Source organism: Diplotaxodon limnothrissa, linkage group LG19 (genome assembly GCF_057381915.1).
Source record: "Diplotaxodon limnothrissa isolate DT_005_m linkage group LG19, D_limnothrissa_male_GT1.1, whole genome shotgun sequence".
NCBI lineage: Eukaryota > Metazoa > Chordata > Actinopteri > Cichliformes > Cichlidae > Diplotaxodon > Diplotaxodon limnothrissa.
In genome coordinates this window covers 27,399,011-27,419,262 of record NC_140614.1, presented here as the reverse complement: position 1 = coordinate 27,419,262, position 20,252 = coordinate 27,399,011, and the positions used below count along the sequence as shown (strand labels likewise).

Sequence of the window (20,252 nt, the reverse complement as noted above, 5' to 3'; positions counted from 1 at the left end):
TCACAGCTTTCCTCAAATCAGCCATTAACATTAGCATAGCAGCAAATCCTTAGTATTACAAAACAGTGAGAACAATCTGTGATTAACAGCTTTGTCTTCATTGTGACGGCTCTGAAAACACTGGGAAGGCATGTGAATGGGCCAAGTGTTATACAGGTGAATAAATACCTTGAGCAATGAGCTGAATTGACAGGGCCCAACGCTGCACTGCTATGCTGCCACTGCCAAGGGCACAACGTGTCCACGACAGGGAGCTAAAAATCAGTTTATAGCACAGGGAGACTCATTAATCCTATTACCGCCAACGTGGTCATTACGGTTTTTTTTAAAACCGATTTTTTATCGAAGCTGGAGCTTTTCCTCTTCAGCTCCATTTAGGCAGAACACACAGATGGTGATACAAGCACACGCATGAAATTTCTAGCTGGCTCGCACGCAGATCCGTACGCTTTTAAGGTGACGATAATCCAGAGAGTTACACAACATTACATAAGGTGGCTAAAAGATGCCACACCAACAGTCCTTAACTCAGGCCGCAGAGTACAGACAAATGAGCTCACCACTCTCACTTCCTACTGCTCACTCTTGCATTTTACCCTCTTTCAACATCTCTGGTGGCAATCAGTGCATTACTCTGTGGTGATACAGCATCTCTAGTGATGATTAAGCAGTACAGAAACAAAGGCAAGAGCATGCTGCACAGTTACATCACCATGTTTTGTTGCAGAAATATTATGGACAGTGATTCAAAATGGTAAAAGCATGACCCTAGATGCATCACATATCTACCAATGTACTTTTAATTCCTTATGAATTGCTCTGAAACAGGAGAGAAACTTTCATGGCCTAACAGTTTACAATGACATGTCAAATTCCTTATATTAAGACACCGAAAGTCCCAAAACTCCACAGTGTTTGATTTACTGGTCTCAGCAGATGGCTGATCCTCCTTGAGCCTGGTTCTACCGGAAGCTTCTTCCTGTTAACAGGGAGTTCTTCCTTCCCTCTGTCACCAAGTTCTTCCTCAAAGGGCGTTGTTTGATTGTTGAGGTTTTCTTTTTCCTATTGTAGGGTCTTTACCTTACAATATAAGTTCCCTTGAGGCCACTGTTGCTGGGATTTGTTATCTAACTAAAAGCAAACTAAAAGCAAAATTGCACAAAAAGAAAAGTGTACTTGTTTTTAGAAACTGAGACTCATAAGTGTGTTTATTTTATGATATACAATTGAATGCATAATCTATTAATCTATGTGCCGCATATGGATAAACACACAGCTCTATACTTAATATTATTAGTTTTTGCCCTTAGCTTTCACAGTGCAGTGTATACGCCATAGACTGCAGGGTATGTAAAACTCTTGCTGTGTTTTTCCTTAGTAATTGGCTTGATGTTGCTTTTTCAGTCCCTTGCATTCTCACAGCCATTTTTCTGAGACAGGAAATCTAATTGGAAATTCTGACAAGAAAATTATGTTCCACAAGAACCTTCAATAACAAAGACCAGTCACTGCATGATGCCGTTTCCGAACCCTTTGTCCTCGGTAAGTAAATTGGGAGCCCCTACATTCCATTGCAAGACCTTTTTTATTTTGCATCTAATCTTATCTCACAGTCATGTCATCTTGGCTACATGGTAACCAGACACCCAAGCCAGGAGCATGTCCTTTGTTCTACGTCACCCTAACGGACACAGCACTAACCTTTAGCTGACACCTGAGCTCGAGCACTTATCTAGGGTTTCAGGCAAATGTGAATGCCGCCTGCCCAGTGCCCAGAGTGGGGGGAACAGGCACACCTGAGCCCACTGCTCAGACCCAGGATCGCTCAACCCTGCCAATATGCAGATCTAGTTTCCTACCAGCACAGAAAATGATACTGCCGATGTCTACATCCATTCTGCCTTCCCTACCCTACCCTTCTGTTGCTTCTCTGCCTCTTGCCTTACACAAACACCTGGTCTGGCAGCATCACAACAATGTTTTTAAATGTGAGTCTAAGATAACATGAACGCTCAAATCTAATGCATGGTTATTCGTTATGCACTAAGAGCTCTGTCAGTGGTATTTCCCTAGAATATTAAAACAAAAGGCCAAATGTCTAAGTGGGACTGATACATGTATATTTTTTATGTTCACTCTGCTATATTGTACATAAGGCCTATATAAAAAAATTCCACACTCACCCTTCGGGCAATCTTTACTAGGGCTGCCACGATTTGTCGACTAGTCGCGATTACGTCGACTATCAAAATCGTCGACGACTGATTTAATAGTCGACGCGTCGTTTGAAGCTTTGTAAGATCACAAAAGACGCAGGAATAAGCGGCAGGATTTATGAGTGTAATAACGGACTGAAACAGAAGATGGCAGCATTGCATGTACAAGGATGCCAGCTACCGTTAAACCCCGAAGAAGAAGAAGAAGAAGCAGCTGTGTCCCAGAATTCATAGCGCGGCCCAGCGCAGTTTCCAACAATGGCGGCAGCTAGTTAGTTTTAATGTTACTCTTATTATTCTTTCTGGGTCACAAAATAAACGTTTAACATATTTTCAGGCGAGAATGTAGCTGTGTAAACCTCAAATATCTGCTCAGTTTATCAGGACACCACATATTTTCAAAAGCGCTCCGACGTTTTCGGAGACATCTGTTACCCACTAGCTCGTTAGCGAGCCGGGGGCTAGGCTCACTAGCACCGTGAGAACACCGGACTCCCCGCAAATCGTTTTCAAACCAACCGCCGTCTTTCGCTACTCAGGTTAAATATATATGAGTCACTTAGATAACTTAAAATGTTATTGTTTGGCTTTTTTTTTTAGTATTTTATTTGTTCCTGAGTAAATCAGTTTGTATGAGATTAAAGTTATAGTTTTTACACAGCTGAATAAACGTCAAGCAGACAACTGATTATCAGAAGTGTGAGATGCTCGAGAATATACTCCGGTGTCCTGTTATATTTTAGATAGCAAGGAGTTTATTAAACTTCACCGAAACAATCTGCAAATTTCATTAAAATTTAATAAACTATCATCTTGTCTTTATTTTTAGTTAGCACAGACCTTAAACACTTAAAGCTGTAAGCTAATGATAGTTATATAAGAGCAGATGCTGCTGGTGCAATAAGCTGTAGTTTTACGTCCAATGGATGATGATCTGATTAGTCGACTAATCGTAAAAATAATCGGTGACTAGTCGACTATCAAAATAATCGTTTGTGGCAGCCCTAATCTTTACCCTTCAAGCTCAGGTCCTCTACCAGAGGCCTGGGACACACACACACACACACACACACATACATATACATATATAGTTAGGGTTTAAGCAAAGGATAGAAAATATCTCTATATAAAACTATGGTCTAGTACAGGGGTCACCAACCTTTTTGAAAGTGAGAGCTACTTCTTGGGTACCGATTAATGTGAAGGGCTACCAGTTTGACACACACTTCTCAAATAACAAATTTCCTCAGTTTAACTTAATTATGTGTTATCATTAATAATTAATGATATTCATCTATGTACGGACACTAATTATGTTAATTATTTTTCACCATAATTATAAAGAATGCAATTAGGAAACAAGGTAGGAAACATAAATATCAATATGCAACGCTTTATTTCTATATATCTCTGCAAGTATTTACATTTTGAAGTGATCACTTCTACAACATTTTCACTTACCACTAACAAATTTTAACAAATCATGCACTGTTACATACATTATCTTTGTATGTATGTAACATACAAAAAATCAACTTTCAAATTTTACAGAACTTTTCACCAAATTGGCAGCATTTTAAAGCAAATTGTCACATGTTACACTTAACAAACACATTTGTTTTTCAATAATTAAATTCAACTTTGACATGACACTGTAATGTTGCCACTGAGAACATCTAATATGGCTTTCTTTGTCTGTTAGTGGGAAACCTGGCATTGCATGCTGTTCACCAGTGTGTTGTAATCTGGGGTATAACTTGACACTGCAACTCTGAGTGAGTCTTGCAGATGTGCATCGGAGAGGCGTGTTCTGTGTTTATTCTTGATGAAGTTCATGTCAGAAAAGGCTGATTCACAAAGATAGGTTGAACCAAACAGGCTGGCAACCTTCATAGCTGCTGTGCACACACCACTGTACTTTTCTGTGTCAACAAGGCACCAAAAGTTTGGTGCACCCTGATAGGCTTTGAGGTGGACGTCATTTTGCAATGTTACAATTTCGATTTCCACCTGTCCAGCATCCAAGCTGAACATTGAACTTAGTTGCTCAGCAATGCATGTTGTGTCCACATTCATGAAAGGATTGGAAACAAATGAGACGCATGGCTCAAGCTGATCAAGGTCACAAAACCTGTTCTCAAACTCTTGACCAAGTCGGTTTATGACTTGAGTGTACTTTTCTGCAACTTTGTCAAAAGTCTCAGATGCAGAAGCATTGTCTTTCAGCACCATCTGCACAGAGGGAAAGTGCAGCACCTTTTTTCTCTGTAAATGCACAGAGAAAATGTTCATCTGGGCTTTAAATCCATTTAAAGCACTTATCATGTCAGCAACAGTCTTACCTTTGCCTTGCAGCTCACAGTTCAAATGGTTCAGTTTCCCAGTAATGTCTGTTAAAAACGCAAGGTCAAGTGTCCACTCAGTGTCCTCCAGCAGAGATGTGTCTTCCCCTTTGGATTGCATGAACTCCTTGATTTCACCCAAAAGTGACAAAAAACGAAGCAAAATCCATCCCCTGCTGAGCCATCGGATTTCCGTATGTAGTAGCAGGTCACCATATTCAGCTGACAGCTCCTCCAATAGCACCTTGAATGTTCTGTGCTGTTTAGCTCTGGAGCGGATGCTGTTTATGATCTTCACGACGGGAGTCATGACGTGCTCGAAGCCGATCACCTTTGCGCATAACGCCTGCTGGTGAATGATGCAGTGGTAATGCATGAAGTTTGGGAACTCTGTGTCACCTTTACAGTGAGCGATGAATCCGGCCGATCATAGCAGGAGCCCCGTCGGTAGTCACTGATACCAGCTTTTCCAACGGTACCTTTTTCTTCGCGAAAAACTCCTTCACCGCGTTATAGATGTCAACTCCCTTCGTTGTTGTCTTTAGCGGCAGTAGTGTCAGAAGTTCTTCTTTTGTGGAGAAACCATCAAATACCATCCGGATAAAGACCATCAGCTGTGCTGTACTGCTGCTGTCGACGGACTCGTCACACTGGATGCTAAACCAACTGCACTTTGCCAGATCCTGATCCAACTGATCGGCCAAGTTCCCGGACATAGCCGACACTCTTCTAACAATTGTAGTTGCCCCCAGCTGGACATCAGAGAGAGTGGAGATTACATCGTTTCCATATTTCTCGTCTTTAAGCACAGTTTTTGCAATTATCATCATTGCTTCTTTGAAATACTCCCCGTCTAAAAATGCCTTCTTTTTCTTAATCATGAAATGTGTAGCTCTAAATGAGGCTTCGGTTGCTTTTTGAGAGTTTTTCACCGGTCTCGTGAAAAAAGACTGCTGTTTGCTCAAACCTGCCTTTAATTCGCGGGCCTTTTCCGCTCGCAGTGTGCTGCCCTTTGGGTAGTTAGCATGGTAGCTTGTGTGACACGTTCGGAAATGTCTCTCCACCTTGTGCCGCTTTGCCGTTGCCACAGTTGCCCCGCAAATGAGACACACGCATGAATCTTTCACAGTGGTAAAAAAGAACTCTTCCTCCCATTCACTGTGAAAATTATATGTTTTCTTCCTTTTTTCCGCCATGTTTTCCTCATCTCCTCACCTTTGCCTTTGCTGGTCTTCACGGCAACTGTTTCCGTGGAGACCAGCTAGCACTAAATATTAGATCATGATCTAATATTTAATAATAAACATTTTTTTTATATATTATCTCTAACAAATTAACGCCAATGCAATTGTGATTAAAAAAAAATAGCAAGAAAAAATAAAAATAGATGCAGCTTACTGGTAAGTTGTTATGGTGAGCTATTTTTAGAACAGGCCCGCGGGCAACTCATGTGGTCCTTGCGGGCGACCTGGTGCCCGCGGGCACCGTGTTGGTGACCCCTGGTCTAGTATATTGCTTTTTACCTTCCTGTGCTGTTTATATGCTTAAAATAAACTTCCTAAATGAAGCGCGATGACAACATGTTATGTAACGTAGCACATTAAAAAAAGACAGCGGGAAAGAATGAAAACATCACAGACGTCAGCAAAATCACTCTTCAGTTTTGCTGAACAACAAAAGCGCAGATTAGTCATCAGATCTCGTCTCCTTCCTCATAACCAGCGCGGTTTCTACAACAGCAAAGCGTGAGAACAGACGCAGGGAAGTGAGAGACGGGCAGAAAGACAGACAGTCGACGGGACAAATGGAAAGTGACCCAGGTGGATGGAGAATTCTCCCAGTGTCCTCTGCGAGGTGCTGTTTGTGTTTGCTGACAGAGATGTTTGTCTGTAGGTCTGCGAGTCCGCTGACTCACTGTTGTGGTTGGAGTGTGTGAGTGTGTCAGTGTTACTAGAGTCTTCTGTGTGGGGGAAATCAGGCATAAGTCGAAAATAGCTGTACTTGGTGGTTTGCAGTGTAGCCTCTGTGTGCTGTTTTCATGATGAGGCGGGTCTGACTGTCGGGAGAACCGATGGAGCTGTAAGTGTGAAGAGGTCATGATGTCAAAATGCTGTTTTTTCCAGCAACACTGATGTGTTAAACGTATCATAAAGATACTTTCGGCTGCTCCCTTACTCACAAGGGGTCGCCTCAGTGGGTAGCTCGGCATGTTCGATTTGCCAGATTTCTACACCCGATGCCCTTCCTGACACATCCCAACAGGGATTTGTGTCTTCTCCTGGGATCAAAGGGGACATCTTTTGGTTGTTAGGCAAATGTGTAAAGCACTACATAGGCATCCTAATTAACGCCCACCCACCCTCCAAAAAAAAAAAAGAAACAACACACATATTTTGCGACTGAGTGAAACCAGAGACGAACTTGTCAAGAGAAAGAGCAGGTCGACAGGCGCGCATTATCTATTTACACCTATATGAAAGTGCAAGTGGATATTTTAAAAAAAATTACATGAAAGTGTCAACATCAAATCAAGCATGCATGGTAACTGTAACTGCAAAGGCAAGCTTTGTCCTAAAATACACTCACAGCATGCCAAAACATGCTACGACCTTCAAAATGTGTCCCGTGCTGTCATCTGCTTATGCTGGTACATTCTGCAGGTAATGACATGAGGTGTGCATGCAGTCAACCTGCACCTCCGGCCTTGCCGAACTTAACATCAACAGTCCTTTTGTTTAATCTAAAATGGATCCCAAGCACTTTCTGGAAAAAAGAGAGCTTTCTACACCATCAGCCTTCCCATTATTATGACAACAACCTACCCTGTGCGTAGCCTCTCAGTCTGTCTCATTAATGATGTAATCAGCAAAGACCCGAGCCGCGGCGTTTTCAACCATGTCAAAGCACTCACTTGTTTTTCTTCATGTTCCCCTTTCAAACACCAATACTGCTTAATCTTTCCTTGACGGGTCTATAAATAGCATCAATCCACTTAAGTTCACCCAAAGTGCTTTGGAACAAAACAGCATTCCGATTATTATCTGTCATCTACAGATTTAGGCATAGTAATAAAAACATGGGCCTCAGACAGGCTCAGATCTGGTTAAATGATAATAAAAAAAACAAGAATAGACTGACGGGGAGGTGGGTTCAATCTGAGCGTGCTCCCCACGTGCCCATCTTTAATCTGCCCTCTTCTTCTGTGCTCTCCATCACTCTCAGTGCACTAGAAACCAGGATTACTAGTGTTCTTTGTGCTATTCAGTCCTCTGTCTGCTGTTTTAATTGTGCACATACCCCCTTTTCTTTGGCGGAGTCTGTGAGAGGTGGGCTGATAAGAGCGGTTTGACAGGAAGGTTTAGTGAAGACTGTCCTCTGATCAGACTGGCCTGCCCCTGTCTGTGTCTAGCCTGTCAGAGGAGGACGGACGATCTAAAGGAGCAGCAGGTTTTAATGAAGGTTTTTCACAGCGAAAGAAATGACACATCCAACCCTAGACTCCCCTTGAAACACACAATCATGAACTGTACAATAAATTAAGAGACATTAGGTCACGGGTGAGTCGAAATCCTAAATAATCAACACTTTAGAGGTTCCACGGTGAAGCTCGTCAGTCGTTTTTCTTACTCTAACATCCCCTAGGGAAATTTGAATCTCCTATAATTGGAGAACAACTGCAGGGTGATACATTGGTGTCTTTCACCTTGGCTGGTCTGCAGTGGTTTAGAAACTGTCAGACCTGGGAGCAATCACAGCAGCTGCCTGGCTAGCTAGGGGCCACAGACCATAGGATGAGTCAGTTGTCAACAGGGACTGTTTTTTTGTGTTACATATTTACAGCATAAAACAGGAGCAAACAAGCACAACAACATCATTAAGAGATGGAAATGAAACTTCAACAATCCACCTATGTACATGTTACTGGAATAGCTTGGGAAGGTTAGTGATAAACATTAAACTGCTAATAAATAAATGAATGAATAAAAAAAATTAATGGTCTATAAGCTGGGTGTGGTGACTGAGATTTGAGCTTCTGTAGGGTAGAAAATTAGCCTATATCACCAGAGCACAACAGCACTTAAGTGTGAGAACCACAGAGGGATTATTTGGAGTTTGTAGGCCAGATAAGTCCTTATACCTCCAGACTGCACTACAGCCCCTTATACTGCTACTTTATTTTGAATTCCTTCACCCTTTTCGTATTTCAGTCATTTTTGGTGATGAGTCAGATCAGACAAGCAGACATGCAGGCAGCAGGTGAGGGAATATATTCTGACATGGAATTTCCAAAGGGTTTAGCGGGTGAGCCAAGCTTTGGCCGACCATCTGCATAGCCTTTTAAGCCTCAAACTTGGCATGTTGTGGTGCCAAAGGTGGGGTCCTGAAGCTCATTTTGAACTCATCTGATTGCAACTGCTTTCCTGACCGACAGTTTATCAAATACCTGTATCTGATGTGTCCCAAGGCAGGGGTGGGCAGCTGATTTTCTGGAGCTGTTATGAAGTGCCACACCACAACAGAACTGAGCAGAATTGACTTCAGCTTAGTATTAATTATATATCACTATTAGAGTATTGGTGCATACCTCCACCAGTGTTTCACGTGGGCCCTTGGGAAAATAAATTGCCCACCCCAGTTCTGAGGGCTTTTAGAAAAACACTGCCATAGGGGGTGCAATACTGAATTTATAGTGACACAAATGTACTCAAAGGCAAATCTAATTGTAACTATTAGCCCCCCCCCCTTCCATTATCATTTCCTAGGGCATCAATTTCAATCACTTATACCAGGATTTTTTATGCCACTGCATGTTTATTCATGTTCACCAAGTTATTTTTATATTTTTTTCCGGCATCACGTTTAACCTGATGTACCTGCAATGCTGCTGTAAGGCCAGATATAAAACAGAGGGGGGGGGGGGGGGGGGGGGTACAAGACAGCCTGTTCGCCACTGCGTCTAAGCATCGCCTCGCTTATTTCCATACATGTGTCTTGCATGGACAATCCACTTCATCATACCCCATTCCAATATCGCCTTGCGAGCCTCATCTTATAATTGCCGTCTATCTGAAGCCTGACACACACACACTGACGCATACACAATGATTCCTTAAAAAAAACATTCGTGCATTTTTCAGCAATTTTTGCAATTCATTCAGCGTCAATCACTGCGGCGTGCACGCGCGGCGCTGCGCGTGCGTCTCCCCGAGATGCGGCTCCCATTGATAAAAATCCTCGTTTGAGGAAGGGCTGCATTCAACGTCACCCAAGACATTCATGCGCTTCTACAGGGGCAGCATGCAGTCGCCCCGAGCAAACTGCTGCACAACACACCGCAAAAAGCAGGCTTCATTTCAACGTGCATTTTTTATGGGTGAACCGTACCTGCATTTTATCTGATGTAAACACCTCAATATCTACTTCGCAGGCGATGATGGTCACCATCTCCAGTTTCATATTTATCGATGGCATTCCCTTGCGTGTTTTGGGTTTTTAAAAAAATGAGTAAAAGTCTTTCTCTTCCACTCTAGCAGGGCGCAGAAAACGCAGATATCTGTCGCTTTTTTCTCCAGGAAGCTGCGGTTAAGTCCGGCGGACTGTTCTGGATGGTTTCTTTTTTAATCGGCTGCGTGAGTCGAGGCTGGACTCCTCGCTGCACTTACGCGCTGCTGTGAGTGATGCTGCAGCAACTGCACAAACTCTCTCCGTCTCTCTCTCTCTCTGGCTCCTGCCCTCCCCGCTCCTGGCTCCACATTGACGTCATTACCATCCTCACGTTCGTCTTGTTTTACGCCACTGTAGAGCTTGACGAACCACGCAGGGCGCACTGCAGAATTCACCGGCCGGTTTATTCCGCTTTTGTTGCATTTTATTTTTATTACAATTGTCTTTTGTGTTCGCGGGGTTGAGGGAGAAAAATGTGTCACAACCATCTTTGAAAAAAAAAAATCAATCCATGTTTACGTCAAACAACACCAGCATCAGAGTCACACAGACCAACCCATTCATTAAGAAGAAAGTCGTGTTTACACCTGATGTCTTTGTGATATACTGACAACAAATATGGGGTGGACAATGAGAGCAGAAGCTGTATAAGCACCAGTTCAAGTGTAGCATGAGAGATCCTCAACTGTACCGTTACGGTTCACTTCTTCAGGGAGTCAGAGAGGAGATAAGACAAAATATCATCTTACAATAAAAGCGAGGAGCTGATTCAACATTACCTTTCCAGAAATAGACATCAAGTTAATTCAATACATCTCAGATCACAAGGTTATATAGTCAGTATACTGGAGCGTGGAGGTGTATGGTTTGGATTTTCTGCTGAATATTCTCTTAATCCACAGCATCCGTTTTAGTCCAGCATGATTTCTAGCAGTATCAAGTTACACAAGGCTCACAGCTACATGTCTTTGTTTATTATAAAGTTCTTATGCGACCTGCTCCGGGACTACAGATGTAAATTAGCAGTTCTGCTATAATGTTTGCACCTTATATTTCTGGTACATTGGTGTCTATTAACATGTGCTGTCACTGTTATGAATACAATCCTTGTGAAATCAACTGTTAAAGTCAATCCTATACAAGCTGTGTTTGTGTAGTTTTTCTGCCCAACACAGCACATTACATACACTCTGATTACTGGCTTACCATCAGCACTGTGAATGAAAAATATGTTTTCCGCTGAAGGCATCCGCTGCTTTATTTTTTGCCTTGTCAAGCCACAATTGCATAACCACAGATGTCAGTTGTTTGCTGCCTTCAGTTGACATGGTCTGTGACTTCATGAGAATAGGAATATACAGACAAACAACAAGCCTAAAAGCCCATCATGCCGATGTCTGTCTGCATGCTGTTAATAGATATACCTTATTTTGTCAGCATTTTGATGCCTCGAAAACTTTTTAAGAACTTTTCAGTTACTGGTTTGTACTTTAGTGGTACTGTGGCTCTTTATGACTCACAATAAAGCAGCTGATGAAGCTGGTGATGCTGCCACAGCTCCTTGATTATACTGAAAGACTGAGTTTCCATTCCACTTGAAGACCAATCATTTTCCAGATTCCACAGACATTATGCCATTGCGTAAAATGCTAACACACCTTGTCTTCTTTCCATCACTCAGATCATCTGTCTCTCCAGCACTCCATTTCATAATAACAATTGTCTAACCAGCCGAGACAACAAAGTCCCTATAAGCCATTAATATTAAGGCTCTGGGCCGTGAGGGCTATTTCTGTCTGTGTGTGTCAGGCATTGTCCACACTGAGCAGACGGAGAACATGAGAAAGATATTTATGGATGACTGTGACATTCCTCCAGCAGACAGTGTCAGTCACTCGGTCTGGAAAAATTCCCCTGTAAAAGCCACAAAACACAACATATCAGACACAGTAACATGTTGACCTTGTCTGAAAAGCACCGTCAGCTGCTTCATCTGTTGAGATTGAAACTGTTTTAGTCTTTCAAGTCATGGCAGCACGAGCAGGCAGCGCTGGTGATGATACCTGACAGGTTTAGATGTTACATCAAAAGCACTCCCACAGCTCATTAATCACACGCAGAGGAGTGATAAAGCGGCACGCATATGTCGTCTTTTCTTTTGAATCAGCTCTGTTTACTTGAATTTAATGTAGTCTAAGTTTGCCAGAGGTTGTGATCATTTATTTATGCCCTCTTGGAAAATTCTCTTTTCACTTTCCCCTATTTACAAAGCTTTGAGTCAAAGCTGAAAAAAAAGTAAGTTTCACTTCCTGTTAACAGAAAGATCAGCAAAGCAAATGTTTGCAGATAAACAGAGATTAGGTCCTTTCTGCCTGGAACTAATCAATTATTACTTCTTTACAGAGGTGGGACCAAGTCATTGTTTTGCAAGTCTCAAGTCAAGTCTCAAGTAATGTCAGGCAAGTCAGAGTCGAGTCTCAAGTCACTGGTGTAAAAGTCCGAGTCAAGTCACAAGTCTGAAATTTTGAATTTCAAGTCCTTTCGAGTCTTTAAAAAAAAAAAAAACAACGAAAAAATAATGTTGCAGTTATATGCTAAATGTAAATATTAGACCATGTAATTTTAAAATCTGTGTTTTTCTCAACACATGACAAAATAGTGAACTTAGAAAATATACACAAATTGTGAAATTGCACCTCTTTAAAATGCAGCTCAATTAAACCTAGCTCCAAGAATAATTTTCACCGACAGTTCTGAGATAAGCTGCATGTTATTCTTGGATGCGGTTGTAGGACCGGCTTTAAAACCGCATGACAAAAATATCATACACATTAAAAAAAACTGTATCACCAACGTAGCCTGGACAACATTTGCTAGTTAGATGAAGTCAGCTATCTCATCTTAGCATATTTATATGCATATTTATAATCATACGGTTCTTGGAGTGAGTGCATACACTCATGAAGTTTAGTAACTTCAGGTCACTGCAACAAGCCCAGGTACAGTTTACCGACGGATGGGTGCAGGACCTTGAAATGCACCGTGTAGAACGAAAAACCATCGTACGTATCATAAGTTTACCAGTCTCACAAATCGTCATCATAAATACACATTCCTTAACCGTTTATTAATAGGACCTTTGAGCTCAACGGTAATTAATTAGCAGTGGAAATAATTTCTGGTAGCATCACAGAAATGTAGCAGTGACAATAATATTGTATGCTGTAATCGTACTGGGCAATTAGTGATACAAAAAACCTGTTTTATCCTGTGAATAAAAGTATATGTTTTTGTCAATGTACCATAATAACAGAAGCGAAACGCAATATTGTGTCAGGACAATTCACTATTTATGCACAATAAATAAAGGAGCATAGCGCGACAATTTCTGTTCAGCGCCAGACTTGCTTGTAACCTATATCACCAATTATGTTAAGAAAAATGACGTATTAACTACTAAAAAACACTGACCTTCGTGTAAATGCTTGGAGCAGACTAACCTGTGAGCTGGAGGGTTCTGGGACGTTATATTTGATCTTTGAATGGCTGCAATCCAGGCCATCCGTCGCGTCTTTGTTACTTTGGAAACATGGCTCGAACAATTTCTCTTCAACGACGTAATCCGATAACAACCGATCTCTTTACCCGTCGGCTTCCCGTGGCTGTCATGCGACCGGCTATTGCAGTTAATAATACAACGGCTTCTTGACATTTTTGTGTTTCTTTTTATCGCTGTGATTTCAATTGAAAGCCTGCGTGCACTAGTACCTCTTGCCACGAGTTCCCAGAATCCTTTGAGGTTCTACCCGTGAATGACGTCACATTTTCAATCTCTATATAATATGCGTGTTAAATTTTATATTTGGGGTAAAATATCAAGTCTTTTCAAGTAAACCGGTTCAAGTCCAATTCAAGTCCCAAGTCATTGGTGTAAAAGTCCAAGTCAAGTCACAAGTCTTAGAACATTTTTTCAAGTCAAGTCTAAAGTCATAAAATTAATGACTCGAGTCTGACTCGAGTCCAAGTCATGTGACTCGAGTCCACACCTCTGCTTCTTTAATATTGTAACATACTGTAAAACAGTATATTATACTATGTGGCACTGCAAATTTACCACTTACAGCATGTAGCACACATGCTGGTGATAACCAACCTGCATGTGAGTCTGGGGCTACTTCTGTATATCCATGCACATCTTTGTTCTGTAGGAGGAAGCTGGAGTACCCACAACCACATTTCTGCAGAGACAGGCTCCCAGCCAGGCCTTAGATTCAAACCCAGGATCTTCTAGCTGAACCACAGTTACTTACTGCCCAAACTGGACAAGCAGAAACAAATGAATAGATGGTTATATTTACGATGATGCACTGAGGACGACAGATAAAAAAGGGGATCTGACACATTGAAATGATAACACATTACATTTCAGGTACCACCGCAGGCTCCCCCTTTAGCTTTGGCTTAATAATATGAACTATATATATATATATATATATATATATATATATATATATATATATATATATATATATATATATATATATAAATAAATAATGGGGATTTGATTTAAAAGTATGTCCAAAAATTTATGTTTAAGAAGAAAATGTACAGAAACAACACATATGAGTAGAATTAGGTCTGTTAAATTAAAAATAAGGACTAAAGGCAGTAAGGAATGGTGCAAAATCAGAGCTAAATAATTAGTTCACATGAATGTCGTGGGTGGGTCAAGGTTAAAGGAGCGCTGCTGTGGCCACTGGCATCAACAAACCATGCAGACCACTGCATGTGTTGTTCTCGGCTACCGAAGCGCAGCTTCCTTTGATCTGTTTTGTCGCAGCTGATAAGTAGGATGGATCGCCGCGGATGATGAAGCACTTTTCTTCCTCTCTGGCCTCATTCTGCAGCTCTGCTCCTCCTCATTCTCAATTCTTCTCTCCTCATTCACAATTCTCTCTGTTAGATCTCACAGGATGAAGAGAGCCCAAACAAGACTTTGTGCAGGAAAATATAAAGGCTTATATAAAAATCTGAAAGAAAAAACCTGAGGAACACTACGTTTTTCATTTTTTCCTTTCAAATGCTGGCAATTTAGAGGGTTAACAGCAGAACTGAAGATGTTCTGGTCTATTGTTAGCTATAAGTAACAATGCTGTTATGGTCAGCACTGTTTTATAGATTCAATTTACTGAGGTACGCTGTATGTATATGCTTCCATAAATTCCACGTCATACAAAAATCTTCCTGAGGCCAAGATGAGAAAACCGATACCACTCTTACATCTGTACGGTTAATATGTGGATTCCGGCAGCGGTCTATAAATTTAGCTTCACTTAAAGACTGTTGGCAAGGTAACAAAATATGTCCACCAGCAACTCCAAAGTACATCTCCTAAAATAGAAATATTCTGTCAAGTTTAATCTGTTTGCTTAAGCTGCAGCTAATTTAGTAGTGACACAGTAAAAGCTGCAGTACGGTTGTCTCTTTTTGTAGGCAGATATTGACAGAACAGTGTCTAAATATAAAGTGTAAAGATACATGCCAAGAACACGGTTAGATTTAGGAAATGTAAACCCCTGGTAACCTAATGTGTTTTGTCTTTCACTTAAACCTCGCTTCTTTATGACCAATAAGCGGTTATACATGCAATTATCACATAAAGTGCAGTCAATAGGATAGCAATCCAGCTATTGCTCTCTCTAATGTGCACAATGCACTTCATAAGAGATGAGGAGAGGAGTGGACGGAGAGGCAGCAGAGATGCTCAAAGGATGAGACACTGTCTCAGACTCACTGACGAACACAATTTGTATTCTGAAGTGGAGCTCTGCAGTGGAGCGGGGGGGGGGGAGGAATCAGGGCAGTGGATCACCATTGGTGGGCTGATACACGCATGCTCATAGTATGGACACATGCATGCACATGCACATATATAACCAAACGCTTCTCTGCACAAGCACAACTCTAATAACTGCATGCAAATCTACAGTATACTGTATATTGCCTGTGTATTAAAAATGAACACAAAGACACGCGTTAGTATATGTTTACACACAAACACATGTACACATACACACATGCACTCCATCTCTTCACTGCCAACCTCTTATTACAACAGGCTACCTCACTTGGCCCAGCCAAACCAACTGTAGTGCCAGCGCCAATGCAGCTGCTGTAATCTAGGCCAAGCTATTTTTATAGCAAGCAGCCAAGTACAGGCCCAGGGAGCCAGAGGGAGACAGAGGGATGGGAGGATAAAAGAATGTCTACAGGGCAGAGAGACAGATCTACAGAGTGTAGGTGAGACAGCATGAGGCAGAAAAGAATAGCACAGAGAGGCAGAGCTGGTGTAGAGGGAATAAAAGTAGTGAGGGGCTGAGTGAAACAGAGTGAAAGAGAGCAAGGTCCTGCTGTGTGCAAAGTACAGCGTCAAAACCTGAAGATGAGCACACAACAGAAATGACGAAAACAAGTAGCCTCCATCAACACTGCTTCAAAGCCCCAAACGTTTTTTCTCTTTTTAATCTGGTGGTTTGAATTCTGCAATTGAGCTCAGAAAATTGAGGGGAGGATGATGAAGCTGCTGAAGTCATTCAGATGTGAAATATGCTGATAGACGAGAGTTTTACATGACTTCTGGCAATCAAACTTTAATTAACAGTGATAGGCACAACTCCCAAAGGTCAAATCTGACTGTAACTATTTTCTCCTAATTAACAGAAATGAGCCTGTTAACATGGGAAATCTGCACCTATGCAAACAGAATTTCAATATGTGCACTGCACTCCTGGGTAGGGTTCAGGTGTAAAAAAAAGCTCATATCGTGTACTTACAATCAAGATTTAGCTAGATAAATCAAAATCTGATGACAGCTGCTGACAGATCAGCATTTTTGAAAGTTACTCTTAAATTATTCATTTTTCCCCTTAAAATGTATTGTCATTAAATATGTAGTGGTCATAGATTTGAAAGCACATTTGACATCTTGAAATTCTCTAATGTACCTATCTGGAGAATAGCCGTGCCAACATTAACCTGTGAGATAACGATACACCAAAGCAACAGCAATCCTGGCAAATTAGCTGATCTCAGCGCTAGCCGACATCAGCTGAAGGCTCAGCTGGCACTCTTATCCATATCCACTTCTACATTTTACATATGGAATGCTATTTAAACTCCTTCATAATTGACCACAATTGCTGTGCATCTGCAACCTCAACTCACCTAACCTAACCAATGCTGTGTCTACACATAACAGACTTAGCAAATAACCATTTTAAACTGTAAATCTATGGAAAAATGCTAAGATAACACAGTTTTACCAGCATAAAATAGTATTTTTGCATTAACAAGCTGATTCTCAAAGACCTACTCTATTACCCCCAAACTTGGCATGTGTTGGCATGGTGTACAGTGTGTCCTTAAAAATGTGAAGAATCCTATTTGCAATGGCTTCATTTTACAGCCTGACAATGATCCCAAACACACCACAATAAAAGCATATCTGGATAGAAAACCGCACAATGGATGGAACACTATCAGTAATGGATTGATCTTCCCAGAGCTCGGACATCAACATTATTGAAGCAGACAGTGCGGGATCATCTTGACAGAGAACACTACAAACGGCAGCCAACATCCAAAGAATAGCTCTGAATGTTGTTCAAGAAGCCCTGAGAACTATTCCTGAAGACTACGTAAAGAAATTACAAGAAAGCTTAGATAAAGGAGTTCGATTGGTGTTGAAGCTCGTTAGAATTGTTCAAATTCTATTTTTTCCTTATATATTGTATTTCCATGTATTTTTGCAGACGTTTTAATAAATCACTGCTCAAGATTTTTGCACCGACACTCTACAAATATCAATTTTCTGAATTGAGTGCTGCAGAACTATGATTGTTACCATGACTGTCATCAGTATTATCAGCTTGTTTGTTAACAACTTCCCATTCAATTGTTTCCCATTTAGCATCTTTTGGGCATGTAGCTATGGATGGTGGTATTGTAGCATCTTAGACGCAACAGTTACCTGCTTTTATACATTAATACAATAGAAATAATAATTTTAACCGACTAAGGAAGGGCAGCAAATATTTATTTGTCTAGTCAACTGGTCACAGTCATTCCTAGTTTTATAGTTCGACTTAATAGCTTTTTATAGTTATCTATTAACCATGTTTTATTAAATACATTCTTTAGTGTGGTGCATTTCAATTCTAATAATGTGCAAATTTGTTAAGAAATGAAATTTTAAAAAAAGCTTTTTGCAAACTGCATAACAAATATGAGAACTGACTGCACAGTATGTTTTTGGTCCACAGCCCACATCTGGTGGGCCACCAGCAGCTGTTCAACATTTTAACCCCGTCCAGCAGCTTAGGAGCTGGAGAGATGAGCTGCCGTATAGCTCTGTGGGGAGGACAGAGACAGAGCGAGAGGAGGAGGAAACACAGAGTGACACGTGCCGATGGTTCCACTGATTGCTTTGAAATCAGGTCAAATCTTTGGATTGGGCTAGGCGGACTCGTTGACCCATATGCAGGCAACAACGCTGCTAAAGGAAACATAACAAAGGAGAAGAAGAAGAAGAAAGAACAGGGAGGGACCTGAGGCAGTTTCAAAGCTTTGAAGAAAACATTGTATTCTGAGAAATGGGTATCATTTTCCAAGGCAAGCAAACAAAGAGAAAGGAAGAAATCATAAGACTGTTCACCAGAGGATGGAAGAGCGTTCTATTCTTTCAGATCTAATTGAAAGCTATGGGATTCTAATGGCAGCTGAGATGGGCACAAGTGGTGCACTGGTGCAATGAGATTGTAGACTGAGCACACTAAATTTAAATAAAGTAGGAAATGTTTATGCTTAAGTTTAAGATCCATTTCACACAACCAAATAATTATCAAAGCAACAAATGCTCAAAAGCGTACAACAGAATGCCACAGTACAGCCAATAGGCAGCATGATGGAGACGGTGAAAAGTAGACAATGATAGCAAAGAGAGCACTCGTGGGCGGGAACGAACAATGATGGGAACAGAAATGAACAAACAAAGCTAAATAAGGGACCAAAACAAAAGGAAACACAACAAAAACATACTCCACGACAAAACATCAGCAACAGCATCAATAATCCTTTTCTGTATACAGAAATCGTTTTAAATGCCGTTTGCTCCAACTCTCCTCCAACAATAATGCTTCAAAAGCAAACTCAGAGGGGAGCTGGTGGTTACATTAAGACAATGAAAAGTTATGCAAGCAAGTGAAAAAGTAAAAAAATCTAAAATATGGAGGATATAAACAAAGTCTTTAAAACTAGGCACAAGTAACCATCCTGGATATACAACACAGTGGATGCTTTCCATTATTATAATGTTATAACATCTTTTCATTTATTTCTCACTATCAGCTTTACTAAACTTCTTATTTATTTATGGGTTTGTTTTGGCTCGTTAATTTGACACATTCTTGCCTAAAAGCAATCGCCTTGTTCAATTTCACGGACTGCATGATTACTTTTGTTCCTCGTTCATAAGAGTCCGTTTATACTCTGCATCAGTTAAAAAGGCGCTCATACTCTATTGTTGTACTGAGACTGCTATTCTTGAAATCACCCACAGTACATTTCTGTTTTTAGACTGATTGAACCGCAAAATAATCTGGATTTAAATAGAATCGCAAGAGCATGACTAAGAACAAATAACACAATGTCTTACATAGCACAGTAAATCTTAGAGTGTCATAATCAAGCCTTGTGTAGTAGGCGAGGGCGGGGCGAGATGCGTGTGTGGAAGAAAAGCCATCATTTTCATCAAAGCAGCCACACATAAAACCAGTCATAATCGCACATCAAAGAGCTAAAAATTATTTCCACTAAGCTCTTTTGAAGGTGTGGGGGAGGCGGTGTACAAAACAGCAAAACAAGTCCATGATGAGGGTATATAAGGATGTAAGTAGATATATTTATGTTTGAGCTTTTGAAATATTACATCACAGATTTATGTAAGTGGCTTTGATTAGCTGTGGGATTTATTAAATCGCAGGGTAACTGAATGACATTTATGTGCTAAGATATTTTTAATGTGGCATTGGAGATATTACGATATTTTACCACTTGTCTCTCAAATTCAAATATAAACCTAACAAGTAAGATTAAATGAAAAAAAGAATAAAACGATAGTGCTAAAGAATTTCCACAAGTAATGAGCACAAAAAGTTACTTATTTTGTCCAATTAAAAGCGTCAACTAATCA

At 40.8% G+C, this 20,252-nt stretch overlaps 1 protein-coding gene across 2 annotated transcripts in view; it reads right to left on the bottom strand.

The window, feature by feature from the left end:
• Positions 1 to 20,252, bottom strand: part of rcan3 (regulator of calcineurin 3) — a 50,161-nt gene that overhangs the window by 18,414 nt on the left and 11,495 nt on the right. The window contains exon 1 of one of the 2 annotated variants that reach the window (XM_085342451.1): positions 9,944 to 10,270. The exons of the other annotated variant lie outside the window; for it this stretch is intronic. Within the exon in view, the coding sequence (XP_085198577.1) occupies positions 9,944 to 10,030 (87 nt within the window). The 5' untranslated portion in view covers positions 10,031 to 10,270. Of the gene's footprint in view, positions 1 to 9,943; positions 10,271 to 20,252 lie in introns of those variants that run through there. 2 annotated transcript variants of the gene reach the window in all.